Source organism: Gossypium arboreum, chromosome 8 (genome assembly GCF_025698485.1).
Source record: "Gossypium arboreum isolate Shixiya-1 chromosome 8, ASM2569848v2, whole genome shotgun sequence".
NCBI classification, from domain to species: domain Eukaryota; kingdom Viridiplantae; phylum Streptophyta; class Magnoliopsida; order Malvales; family Malvaceae; genus Gossypium; species Gossypium arboreum.
In genome coordinates, this window is record NC_069077.1 from 139,858,716 (window position 1) to 139,872,694 (window position 13,979).

A 13,979-nucleotide genomic window follows, 5' to 3' on the forward strand; every position below is an offset into this window, starting at 1 on the left:
TTGTATTTTCCATATATGTAAGATTTTCAATTGATTAGATATCTCTATCATATTTGAAATATTGTATACCTTAATATTTATTGAACAATTGGGTTTTTTACTTCAAACAAGTAGTCGAAAAATTTTAATTTACGATAAATTTGACATGCATGATCTATATAAGAAGGGAATATGGAATATGACAATTGAGTTATTAAAATATTAATTCAAGAAATACGTAAGGGTGTAAAACCATATATAGGTTAAAATATATCGTAAGTCCATGTACTCTTCAAAAATTTAGAAATTAGTCCCTATACTTTTATTTTCAGGAATTTAATCCCTCAACTTTTTCTTTTGATAATTGTTGGTGGTGAATGGGGTTGTTTAGGATTGAACCGAATATCTTATGCATATAACATAATTCAAAATTCAAGTTCGATCGTTAATACAACTATTTTATTTTTCAATTTATTGATTTGACATTTTGAAAAAAAAAAACTAATCTTGACTTACTAGCCATGTAACTAAAAAAATTATAATAAACTTGAATCTAAAAAAAATTCTAAATTTATAAAGATTACGTAAATTTATAATATATTTTAACCATATATATATATAACACTTTAATCAATACTACGGATACTAATTAACGTTTCGACTTTATAAATAAAACTCGATCATGACTTTTGAAAATTCTTATATTATCCAAAATTTTAATATTGGATATTTATATCTAACACACAAGAGTTAAATTTTTTTTTCAATTTATAGAAAAGAAAAGGTTAAAAATATTACACATTAAATTTACATTTATTTCAATCACTCATTCATATCTAAAAGGCATAATCCCTTGCTCCCTCATTTCATCCCTATATATATATAGTTCCCAATCCAGTCTCTCCTCAATTAGTCATTTATTTTAAATTTCATTGCTTTTTAAATATCATCCATGGCATATAAGCTTCTTAAGTCATTGGAGGTGGTGGCGATTTCAGTGCTGTTTGTAATATTGCAAAACTGGGCAAATGCAAAGCCCCAAGTGCCATGCTATTTCATTTTTGGGGACTCCTTATCCGATAATGGCAACAACAATAACCTTAACACCTTGGCCAAAGTCAACTATTCACCCTATGGCATTGATTTTCCCAAAGGACCAACAGGAAGGTTCAGCAATGGCAAAAACATGCAGGATTATATTGGTTTGCCCTTCTCTCTCTCTTCTCCATTTGCTCATATTATATATATGTATTACCGAGGAGCTGCTTTGGGAGGAGTCTTTGAAGTGTTAATCAATAGGTAGTCGTCTGGTTTCTCAGTAACCGAAGATATTGTCTTTGTGTCGAGGTTTTGTCCCCAACTTTCATGGGGAGAGCTATGTATGGTTTCACAGAGAGGGGTGCTTCAGTTGATGGTAACTACAAGATTCGGAGGTGTTAGTATTGTGTGTGAAAATAATTATGGAGCTACCTAAGTGGGGGCGGCTCAAATCACTAAGCTGAGGCTTATATGACCCTTACTTACTATGTAGTCCAAGTGGTACTATGGTTGCACGTAAAAGGGGGTGTAAGCCTTAGGTTAGCGGTTCAAGTCACCTCGCACTCAACTATTTCATAATTATTCTCATGCACAATATTAACATCTCTCTTGAGTCTTGTAGATACCACTAATTGAGGTACACGGCTCTCTGCAAAGGTTGGGGACAAAATCCCATGGGGACAATGCTATTTATTATTAAGGGATCGATCAACTACCCTGTGAACTACACTTTAAATACTTATCCATAAAGACTTGGTCCCCTCAACATGTACAAATGCACCACGTGTGTGTGTAAATATATATATATATATATATATATATATATATATATATATTCATAGTTTACATTCAATGGTTTATTGATCTCGTTTAGCGTTGTTGTTGGTGTAGCAAAATTAGGGATAACGATGGGTAAGGCAAGTTGCTTTTTACTCATCTTGATTCTAACCAAAGGTGAAGTTAGAATTATTTTTAGGAGGGAGGGAGCAAGTTAGATTATAAATTTTCAAGGGTAAAAATTATCTTAGCTTAAAGTTTTTATAGTTTTTAAAAGGATTAAAATATAAATATTCTATTTTTAAGAGTAAAAATTGAATTATAAATTTTAGGGGCAAAGTGAAATTTTACTATTGTATTGGCTTAATTTTTTTTTTCAATTTTTAAAGGGACTAAAGTAAATAGAATTTTGGGGAGGGGATCTCCTTGCCTGCCGCTAGTGCTACCTAGACCTACTCATAGGCTAGACCACACATCCAAGCCCGAAGGCCTATCGGTAAAATAAGAGGGTTTAGATAAAATACGAGGTTTGAAAAATAAGTTTGGATAAAATTTAAGACCCGTTTTCTACATGGTCCAGCTTAGGCAATATTTATTTGGCCCAGGCCTAGCCAAAATATATTATGTTATAAAAAATATTATATTAATTATATATGTTTTATTATATATATTTATATTTATATTAAATCACTAATGAACAACAATTAAATCCATTATCCAAAATCTAAAAAAAAATTTACCCAACTAATAACCCAACCAAAAATATAAAATTTTAAAAATTATATTTAATACAATAAAATATTTATTTTTTATTTGTGTTTTGTAATATAATAAAACATTTATTATATTTATGGTAATTTTTTAATATAAATACTTTTTAATATGTTTTTAATGTGTTAAAAACTTTTATTTTAGCGTTTTTAGTACATTATACTTTTTAGAGATAAATCTCAAAATTATACATGAACTCGATTTAATGTGCAATTGTACACATGAACTTTAATTTTGATTTAATCATGCACATTTAAAGAAATAAATACATTAATCTATTTTTATATTAGAAAATATAATTATTTATGTATGCAATACATAAACATAAAATAATATTATATCAATAATTATTTTAATAATTTACAAGAATTGGATCAAATCGAAATTTCATGTATACAATTGCACATTAAACCATAATTAATGTATAGTTTTGGGATTTATTCCTATTTTTAAAATTTTATTTTTAAATAAAACCTACCTAAAAGAAATGAAATATGGGTAGGCCTCATCGGGGTCGGGTTTATCTTTCTTAAATTGAGTTAGATTTGGATAAAAATAAATAAATTCATTTTTCGGGTCAAACCCAAACTTGAAAATTTAATCTAAATATTTTGTATGGGTCCAACCCGTATTGAAATTGCTTAGGATTGATATCAAATTTTTATACCTACATCATAATACTTTTGCCAGTAAGCTAAGACATCGGTAACTAACATTTAATTTGTTTATATTATATGTTAGCTGAGTATTTGGGGTTCACACGTTCTATGCCTCCTTTCGCCGAATCAAAAGGGGAAAGCATTTTGAATGGTGTGAACTATGCGTCTGGTGCTGCCGGCATTCGTGACGAAACTGGAAAAGATCTGGTAATTATGAAATTTGTTTTCTTTTATGTCAAATTCTGATTTTGATCCTTCTATTATGTTAAAATTGGGGATTTAGTCCTTATACTATTTTGCATAATTTGATTTCTCTACTTTTTATAACGGGTCAAATTCTATTATCGGTCAATATATTATTCGTAATTTGTGAATTTGATCTGTATACTCTCATTTGGTTAATTTTAGTCTTTGTACTATTTGAATTTTGGAATTTCATTCCTAGCCCAAGTAGTGGTAATTGAATCTATCAGGTTAAAATGAACAAATCAGAGTGCATTTATAAAACTCATAACTTATGCATAATATAGGGACTAATAGCAAAATTTAACTTTTATAATACCATCAGACATTAATTAGTCCAAATAGTTAGCACCGACAATCAATTTCAATTAAATGGCTGAAGAGGGAATTTTTTTTAAGCACCCCGACACAAATAAATCCATGTCAACATGATAAGTTGGAAAAATGTTTTTAGGGGAGGGGGGCAAGCAATGGCACCCCCCCAAAAAAATGATTTTTTTTATTAGTCCCTTTAATATTTAAGAAAAATACAGGTTAGTATAATATTAAAATTGTATTTTTGTCTCCCAATTTTTATTATTATTTTTGGACCGATAAACAATTTTCTAATTCCGCCCCCAAGTGTTTTAAAGAAAAATCAGTGCTAGCATTTTAACCAAAATATGTAACAGTATAAACTATTGAGAGTAATAAATAATATTATAAAAACAGAGAGATCAGATTATGAGCTAACTCTTAAATTTGAGCATAATAAAAAGGTGTTTCAATGTCAAATACGTATTCAACATTGATACATCTCTCATATAACAAAGCATGCATGGAGTCTTAAACCATATCGAGCGTTTAATCAGACAATGAAAACTTTAATACTATATATTAAATCATGTTCAACCTAACCCTTGAACACATTTTTGTGCGAACCCACAACATTACATAACGATATACACTTATTGATGTGATGTGTAGGGTGATCGAATACCCTTGGACAAGCAGATACAAAATCACAAAATTATAATATTGAGACTTTCTAGGTTAATGCGAAATAATATAGAGACTAGATTGCTCTTAAACCGATGTATTTATTCAATTCAAATCGGAAGCAACGACTACATCAACAATTATTTCAAGCCAGAGTTCTATGACACTAGTCGACGCTTTACTCAGATGCAATATGCTACATTGCTCGTTCACCAACTCTCGAACCAACTTAAGGTGATCGACACTTCTTCTGTCTCAATAAAAATGTTATAAATGATTTTTTGTCAAGTTTTTTTGAACTTTTGAATTACTTTAAATAATTTAATCAATTAGTGTTTGTAAAAATAAAATAAAAATAATTTTTTAAAAATTATAAAAATTTTCAATAATAAATTTAAAATAATAATATGCCAAAGTTGAAAATTTTACCACTAAAAATCAAAATGTTATAATTTTATTGGGATGAGGGAGTATTCTATTTTCTACTATTTTTCTAATTAAATTAAGAGTCATCAAAATATTATAATTTTATTGGCATAATAATAAATTGAGTCCTTAACATTTGTATTTTTGTTAATTTGACCCTAATTATTATTTTTAAGCTAAGATTGGCCCTCAACATTTTAAAATAAGTTGAATTTGATCATTAACTTTTTAGAAAGAGTCAAATTGCTATTTTTTAATGGAAATATTGACTAAAACGTTAAATTTTTTTAACATGGCAAACCATATGACAATCCTAGTATACGTCACACTTTTTTTAATATTTATGAACTTTATATATTTTTTCAATTTTAAATATATTTTTTTTTGAATATTTTGTAATTTTAGATTATTTGTCGATATAGTATATAAGATAAAGAGTGCCACGTCAACATGAAGCAAACATGGGTTGCCACACGGGTTGTCATACCAATATTATTACAAAATTAATGTTTTAGTTAATATTCTCGTTAAAAACTGATTTGACTCTTTTGGAAAGATTAATGGCCAAATTGACAAAAGATATAAACGTTGAGAGCTAAATTTATCATTTGCCATTTTGTTATCATTTATTTTGAGATGATTGATTGATAAATTAATGGCATAATGATAAAATTAGCCCACAATGTTTACATCTTTTGTCAATGCCGTCTTTATTCTTTTTATTTTGAGCTAAATGTGGCCATTAACTTTTTAAAAATAGTTAAATCACTTTTTTTAATAAAAATATTATCTAAAACATTATTTTTTTTAAGGATTTTTGTGTGGCAATCTGCATGGGAGTCCAATGTACTTTATGTTGACATTTCATTGTTTGTCTTATATGGCGTCAATAAATAATTTAAAAATTATAAAATATTCATAAAAATTCAAAATTAACATGAAGTACACGTTGATTACCATTTGAGTAGTTGTGTTTAAAAATTTAATGTTTTAGCAAGTATTTCCGTAAAAAAATAACAATTCAACTCTTTTGAAAGGATTATAGTCAAATTCAACTTTCTTTTAAAACGTTGATGGTCAAATTTAACTAAAAAAATATTTAAAGATTAAAACTAAATTTATCATTATACCCAATGGGGAGCCAAAAATTATTTTGGGAGTCGAAATTAAATTGTATATTTTTACAATAGTAAAATATAATTTCACTATTTTAATAGTTTATATCTTATAATTTTAAGAGATTAAATCAAATTTTATTATTTTTGAGGGTTCAAAGTATAATTTTACTATTATTAATTTAAAATTTTATAAATTATAAAGAATATAAATAAAAAAATTTTCATTTTAGGGGGCCAGGCGCCTACCAACCCCTTAACTCCACCACTGATTATATCTAAATTAATTTAGCACGTTAACACCTATTTTTTAAATAAATTTAATTTAAAATTATTTTTTAAATTTAATATTTTTATTTAACCTAACCGTATTTTCTCAATTAATTCTTGTATAACAATAACATACCAGACTTTGTACAACAATGGCGCAAGGAAGTTTGCGGTGTATGGACTGTCACTTATTGGTTGCGCCCCATTCGCAATTTCGGAGTACGGAACCAATGGATCATTTTGTGTCGATAAATTAAACAACGCTGCTGCACTTTTCAACGAGAGGCTTATGCTATTGATACATCAACTTAACAATGATCTACCCTATGCTAAATTTACTTATCTTACTCCTTCTCCAAATTCGACGACATTCGGTAAATAACTAATCTCATATAGGTTCATTTAATAATGTTCATAGTTCTGTTAAAACAAAACTAATTGACCAAATTAATCTAATTCAGTTAATCAATCAGTAGTTGAATTTAGTTTGGTCGGAGGTCGATTAATAATTTTTTAGAAATTTCGGTTATCGATTAATTTAGTTCGAAATCGAATAATTAATTGAATTAACCAATTAACGGAAATAATATATATAATTGTCAACTTTTTGTTTGGTTGTTGACTTTTAATATTTATGTAGTGTTTCTAATGTCTTATTTTCTATTTTCACCTCCATTCAAAATTTTTGAACTATTAAAAAAAGGAAAATAAACATTAGCAATATATTTTATATGTTTTATATTTATTTTAATCAAGAGACAATATATATAAATTCCGGTTAATTCGCTAACCAACTGAATTAACCTAAATATTTCGATTTGGTTAATATATTTGAAAAAAGTTCGGTTTGGTTAACGGTTAAAGATTTTTATATTTCGGGTAATTTAATTAATAGTAATTTGATTTGGGTATTAACTGAACCGACCGTTTGAACACCCTTAGATTTGTTTATGAATTGGGCAATTTATTCAGTTTTGATGGAGTTTAGAAAAAAAAAAATTGACATTTATTTGGAATTGATTCAACTATAATTCAAATTAAATATAATTTTTAAATTTGAATTTAATTACAAAAATATATAAAAATATTTTTTTAATATTTTATAGTATATGAAGTTTTGGAATTGGGTTGATACATGGATAGGTTTAGGTTAGACCTGCTCATGAGTCAGGTTACCCGCCTAGGCTCGAAGTCCCCCCAAAAAAGAGGGATTGGACAAAATACGATGCTAAAAAATGGGCTTGGGTAACATTTAAGACCCATTTTCTATATGGGCTGAGCCTTGGGCAATATGCTTTTGGCTTGAGTCTGACCCGACTCAAATATATTATGTTATGAAAAATATTATATTAATTATGTATGTTAAGTAATAATTATATATATTTATATTAAATCACTAACCTAGTAATAATTTAACTCATTACCCAAAACCTAAAAAACTTTACCCAATTAAATAACCCAACCCAAATAATATATATTTTTAAATTATGTTTAATACAATAAAATATTTATTATTTTTTAATTTTAATAAAATAAAATATTTATTATATTTATGGTAGTGTCGTTTAATATAAATACTTTCTAATGTATTTTAATATGTTAAAAACTTTTATTTTAGCATTTTTAGTGCATTATATTTTTTAAAGTATATTTTAAATAAAAATTAAATCTAAAAGAAATCAAATATAGGCGGGCCAAGTTTGGGCCTGAGTTTACCTTTCTTAAATTGGATCGAGTTTGAGAGTAAAAAAATAAGCTCATTTTTCAAGTTGAGATGGACTAATGTTTAAAAAATTGGTTTAAATATCTTGCATGAACTTGAACCTGTTTCAGCTAACTTTGATTTGCGTATAATATTGTTGTTTGAATGAAAAGCTAATTTAAATGTGTTGTGTTATTGTTTTATAGTGACGAATGGTACGTGTTGCACAATTGGCGGTGGCGGCGGAGAGCTTTGTCTCAAAAATTCGAAGCCGTGCAGTAATCGAGGGCGATTCCTATTTTGGGACGGTTTCCATCCTACCGAGGCTTGGAACGAGAAGGTTGCCGAAAGGGCTTATAGCTCCGAATCTTCTCTCGAAGCTAATCCGTTTAACATTCATAAATTAGCAAAACTCTAAAGCTTCATAAGAATAATAATGAAGATGATGATGATTCAAATAAAGTTTTTTGAAAATTGAAAGAGACAAAATAAAATCTTATTTTGTTTGGAGGGATCAATGTAGTAATAATATTGTTTAATGAAATCTAGATTTAATGTTTGATTTGATATTTAAGTTTTTTGTTTTAATTTATATTCGAGTTTAATTTGCTCGATTTGCTTTTGGTTTATGGTAGGTCAGTTTTGTTGCCCACTACTTTCACACCTTTTTTTGTGTGATAGTGAGACATATAGTTTGGTGGTTTTTTACGGGTAACTATCACTACAAATACGAACTAAACTTAAGGTCCTTAAGCACTAGAAAATAAAATAAAAAAAATTCATCTAGTGAGATTTTCGAGTGTTGAGAAGACTTTGGCGGTTTTTAGTTTTTTGTACAATTAAATTTGACATCCTCGTCGGTGGTATGACATACTCGTTAATGGTGCCATAACATTTTGATTTTGACATTTGGTATAGGCAATGGCTGAAAGTATTTATGTTCGATCTTTTCTGCTGCTCTATATTGTAAACCATTATTTATGCTAACATGATTTCAATGCTTAATTTAATATCTAGATCAAACGATATTGCGTGGTCCAATGAATATTTGACACATGTAATCCAATAAAAAAATATAGGTACTTAATTGGGACAAGAGAAATTCATGTATCACATTGAACATTGAAGCTAAATTTATTTGCTTAATTGGGACAAAAAGAACCACTCAAGTAACAAATTGAAAAAACTCAGGTATTAAATTGAACATTGAAGCCAAATTTAAGTACCAAATTGAGATAAAAAACTACGATACCAAATTGAACAAGCATTGAAGCCAAACTTAAGTTCCAAATATAGTACATTAACCTAACACCAACAGGTTATTAACGTCCAGACAAACCAAATCAAAAGAGCAATCAATATTATCATCCATCGAATCAGTTAAATTAAGAATCGGTCAAATTTTTAAAACATTAGTTACAGTCAAAATTGCTTGTACCTTTGAATTTCCTTCGAAAGCTTGTCCATTTAATTTAGTATTTGATATATTAACACTAGAATATTTTAGCTTCACAAAATAGGTTGGGTTAATATTTAGTACATTGACCGTCTACTTTTTAAATTCCACAAAAAAAGTTAAAATTTATTACGTACGTGTTACATTTCATTTTATATATTTAATATTTTATTATATCTAATTGGGCACTTATCCTCACTTTAGCCCAATTTTTGGAATCTAAAAATTTCACTTGAGTACTAAGTATTTTTATACACCCTAAATGCATATCTTAACTTTTTTCTTTAACAATTTAGTTATAAGTTCTGATCATATCTGCTCTTTTTAAAATAATACCTAGAACTATGCATAACCCCTCCCCAACCCATAACTAGGAGGATAATATGCTTCAGCGTACTCGAACTTATGTCCTCCTATATTGGCAACAATATTCATACTAATTGAGTTAAGATTCAATCTACAATCATAACTTTTAAATCGGAATATAAAAAAAGTGAATTATAATTAAGGTATATAGATTACTCTCCTTGTATACACCAATATTAAATGCTCCTTGTCCTATTTGACAACAAGGCTAGATAAAATTTACCAAAAATAGTAGATACCAATTAAAAATTAATTTTATTAAATTGGACCACAGTATTTTTTGCATTTATAAGCAGATCCTCCACCCAAAAATTTCAAAAAAAAAAAAGAAAAAAAAAGAAAGAAGAATTGAAATTTCTAGGAAAATGATTAAATTCTTCGAAGTATTTTTCACTTTTACCCTCCTCGTATTGACTTCAGTTACTATTTTTCTACCTTCACTATGCAATTTTTATTGAAATTTTAATTTCAAATCATTCAAACTACACCCCTAAACTATCGAGATTATATTAATTAGATCCTTTTCGTTACTAAAACTATTAAATGACGATCGAATCTTATGTGACATACTTTAAAATGAAAATTTTATATGAATATTGTAAAAATATATTTTTTAAAAAAATATTTATTTTGAGATATAGAAGTTTTATCGTTCACTCTTTTTTTCTCAATTTACTTTATTTTAATTTTTACTTTTAAAAGTTATGCGACAAAACATATATTTCCTTAAAATTTTCATTTTAAATTTAGCTATATAATATATGGTGTGTCATTTAATGATTAAATTAATAGTTTTAATATTTGGTACATTGACAATGTACTTTTTAAATTCCACAAACAAAGTTAAAATTTGTAACGACGTGTCACATTTTATTTATATATTTAATATTTTACTATACTCAATTGGACACACAACATCACTTTAACCCAACTTCGAGTCTAAAATTACACTAACATTGTACTAAATATTTTTAATATTTTTCATACACCCTAAATGAGACACGTGTCACATCTTGAATCATATTTGTAAAGTTTAAAAGCTTCATCGGCAACTTATTATTATTTTTATATATTTATATTATTATTTAAACACGGCCTTAATTGGGTCACCAATTCAATAATAGAATTACAAAAATATTCTTTCCTTTAAATTATGATGCTTTTTTGTCTTCTTTCATATTTTTATATCATCTTTAAATAAAAGAAATAAAATTAAAAATCCAAAATCCAAAATTAAATGCATATTTAATAATATTAAAATACAAATTTATTACCACATATTTTACATTAATATACATGGTTAATATTAAATGCTCCTTGTCCTATTTGACAACAAGGCTAGATAAAATTTACCAAAATAATAGATACCAAATAAAATTATATTTCTTAAACTGGTCCACAGTATTTTTGCATATATAAACAGATCCTCCACCCAAAATTTAAAAAAAAAAAAAGAAAAAGAATAAAATTCTAGAAAAGAAAATTGAAATTTCTTGGAAAATGATAAAATTCTTCAAAGTATTTTTCATTTTGGCCCTCCTAGTATTCACTTCAGGTACTATTTTTCTACTTTAACTATGCATTTTTTATTGAATTTTTAAATTTAATTCTCTATTAACTTTTTAAAAATATCTTAATTAAAATTTAGATTTAGATTTCATTTCTTATATAAAATTCTAACAATGAAATGTGTAGAGTATATATAAAATAGTTATGATTCAATCTTTTAGTTCTAGTGATTAGGATCTTACATGACATGCTTTAAAATCAAATTTTTATATGAATATTGTAAAATAGATTTTTTAAAATAAATTATTTTAAGGTTCCCAAAATTTTATAGAAATTTTATCGTTTTCTCTCTCTCTTTTTTTTTCAAATTGAATTATTTTAATTTTAATTTTTAAAAGTTATGTGACAAAAATATATTTCCTTAAAATTTTTATTTTAAATTTAGCCATATAAGATATGGCGCACCATTTAATGATTAAATTAATGGTTTTAATAATAAAAAACTTGATTGATATAATACCAATAGTTTAGGAAGTGATTAGATGTTTTGATGTTTGGGGACCAATTAGTATAAGGGTCATAGTTTGGAAATGTCTAGTACAATTAACTATAAGAATAATTTAAATCGAGTCTTATAAATTGTAATATACATATAATAATTAAGTAAATCTTAAAATAAATTATTTAATATAATTTAAAAGACAATGAGTATAAGAGTAATTTATTTACGTTATTACTTATTAGATAGAGCATTGTAATTATATATATATATATATATATATATGATATTTGAGAAGTACAAGTGCATAGATTTTAAATTCACAAATATTTATATGCATATCAAATTCACAATGAAAGATGCTTTCAAGAATTTATGAATTTGAAAAATGTCATAAATGTTACATTCATATGTGTTTTGTTGCACAGTTTTACACTATATTTTAAAATAATTTTTTTTGAATGTGTCCATATAATAATTTTATTTTTGCCATTGTAAAAATAGTTAAAGTGAATGGTGCACAATGTGAAGAAGAAATAGGGATTTGTGATGAAAACTGCAGTTTAAAATGTGAAGCATCAAAGAATGGGAAAGGAATATGTGTGAAATCATCACTAAATGGTATCAGAACATGCAAATGTTTGTATGAATGTAATGGCAATATTAACAACAACGACAATGATGACAATAACGAAGAGCATAAAAATCCAGAATGCAACATGGGAATTGGACGATGCGGTGTGTTTTGCAATGATGATTGTTGTAACCATAATTGTGTAAAAAGGTTCCATGATGGGTATGGCACTTGCATTGGTGATATTGGTACACCAAGTGCATATAATTGTGTTTGTTATTATCATTGTCATTAAACATCTATTTATAATGAAATAAAGAAAAGTGTTAGATCAGTTATTAGTAAAAAAATGGATTTCTTTGTGTTTATTTATTTTTATTTATCTAAGCAAAATGAAAATGAATGAGAATTTAAGATTAAGCTATTACAAAAAAAAAAATTCGAACAAAATATATTGAGTTCTTATATGAACAAAAATGAACTAAATATACATTGTTCAATTTTTTTTTTGTATAATATCTAAACCTTAGATTGTAATGACATGAAAATTAGTGGTACTAAAAAATGTGATTTCGGGATCCTTTTTTTGTAAATCGAGCCCATAAATGTACTTATGTTGTAGGTGGATTAAATTTTTTATAAGTAATTTAGTCAAAATTGCGGTTAATTAATGTTTAGGGACTAAATTATAAAGTCCAATCGCTATAGATAATCGTAATTAATTAAGTTAAAAACCTAAATTAATATATGTATATATATTATTTTTCGGTGGAAGGAAAGAGACTATCATCTTTTTTTCCAATCGAAATTGAAGAAGAAGAAACCTTGGATGCCATTGAATGAGGGTTTCAAAGTTTTTAATAAAAAATTGGCTAGTGCAATTTAGTAATTTTCTTATAATTTTTATGTTTCTGAGATAATGAGAGCTTAATCTAGCTAGTTTGTGTATCAATTTGTAAAACTGTTAAAATTTTAAAAGTTGCCTTAATTAAGAATTGAAAGTTTTAAGTGTTAAATTGATAGATTATAAGCTTGGATGTGAAAAAAGACTAAATTATAATGCTTAATTGATAATTTCATATATTAGAGACCAAACTGAGTAAATTGTAAAATTGGGTGTAGAAATAAGAATCTATGTGCAAAAACTAATTTACTTTTATTTTTATTTATCTACGCTAAATGACAATGAATAAGAATATATGTAACACCCCATTATCTGAAATGATCACCAAGTCCAAGTTATGAGATGTCGTATTTATTGTTGGAGCAACTTATGTTAAATTCACAATAAAATAATAATTACAGATCATCATACTGGGCAAAGAACAACATTACATGCATTTTAATGTCATATACAACCTTATTCAGGCTTTATATGAACATACGAATGCTTTAAAATTAACCCGAGATCAAATAAGAACTATTTTGTAGAAGTTTCAAAACTTTGAGTTGATGTTGTGACATGAAGGGGTTCCTCGTTGCGACGCAACTTATTGACTTGACCAAATGGCCTTCTTATCACGACGATGGATTTCCACGTCGCGCCGTGGCTAGGAGTTCAAGTTTTGAAAGTTGCCTTGACCAATGTGTTAATAGGTTGATATTGTTACTATCTGA

At 26.9% G+C, this 13,979-nt stretch overlaps 2 protein-coding genes across 2 annotated transcripts in view; both read left to right on the top strand.

Moving 5' to 3' along the window:
* Nucleotides 1-853: 853 nt before the first annotated feature.
* Nucleotides 854-8,525, top strand: LOC108468546 (GDSL esterase/lipase At1g29660-like). Its single transcript, XM_017769426.2, has 5 exons — nucleotides 854-1,181; nucleotides 3,307-3,431; nucleotides 4,434-4,679; nucleotides 6,396-6,630; nucleotides 8,165-8,525. Exons 1-5 carry the CDS (start codon nucleotides 932-934, stop codon nucleotides 8,374-8,376), a joined length of 1,068 nt encoding a protein of 355 aa, XP_017624915.1. The 5' UTR covers nucleotides 854-931; the 3' UTR covers nucleotides 8,377-8,525.
* The window catches only part of LOC108469589 (valine--tRNA ligase, mitochondrial 1), a 90,159-nt gene continuing 80,107 nt past the window's right edge, over nucleotides 3,928-13,979 (top strand). The window contains exon 1 of the mRNA XM_053031770.1: nucleotides 3,928-3,931. The gene's annotated coding sequence lies outside the window, so the exon portion shown is untranslated. The remainder of the gene's footprint in view (nucleotides 3,932-13,979) is intronic.

What these genes read in the sequence shown, in the direction of transcription:
- LOC108468546 (XM_017769426.2), top strand. Translation starts at nt 932, where the DNA reads ATGGCATATAAGCTTCTTAAGTCATTGGAGGTGGTGGCGATTTCAGTG. An exon ending in ACGAAACTGGAAAAGATCTG is followed by an intron (nt 3,432 to 4,433) that starts GTAATTATGAAA and finishes TGTGATGTGTAG; the next exon opens with GGTGATCGAATACCCTTGGA. An exon ending in AACTCTCGAACCAACTTAAG is followed by an intron (nt 4,680 to 6,395) that starts GTGATCGACACT and finishes ATAACATACCAG; the next exon opens with ACTTTGTACAACAATGGCGC.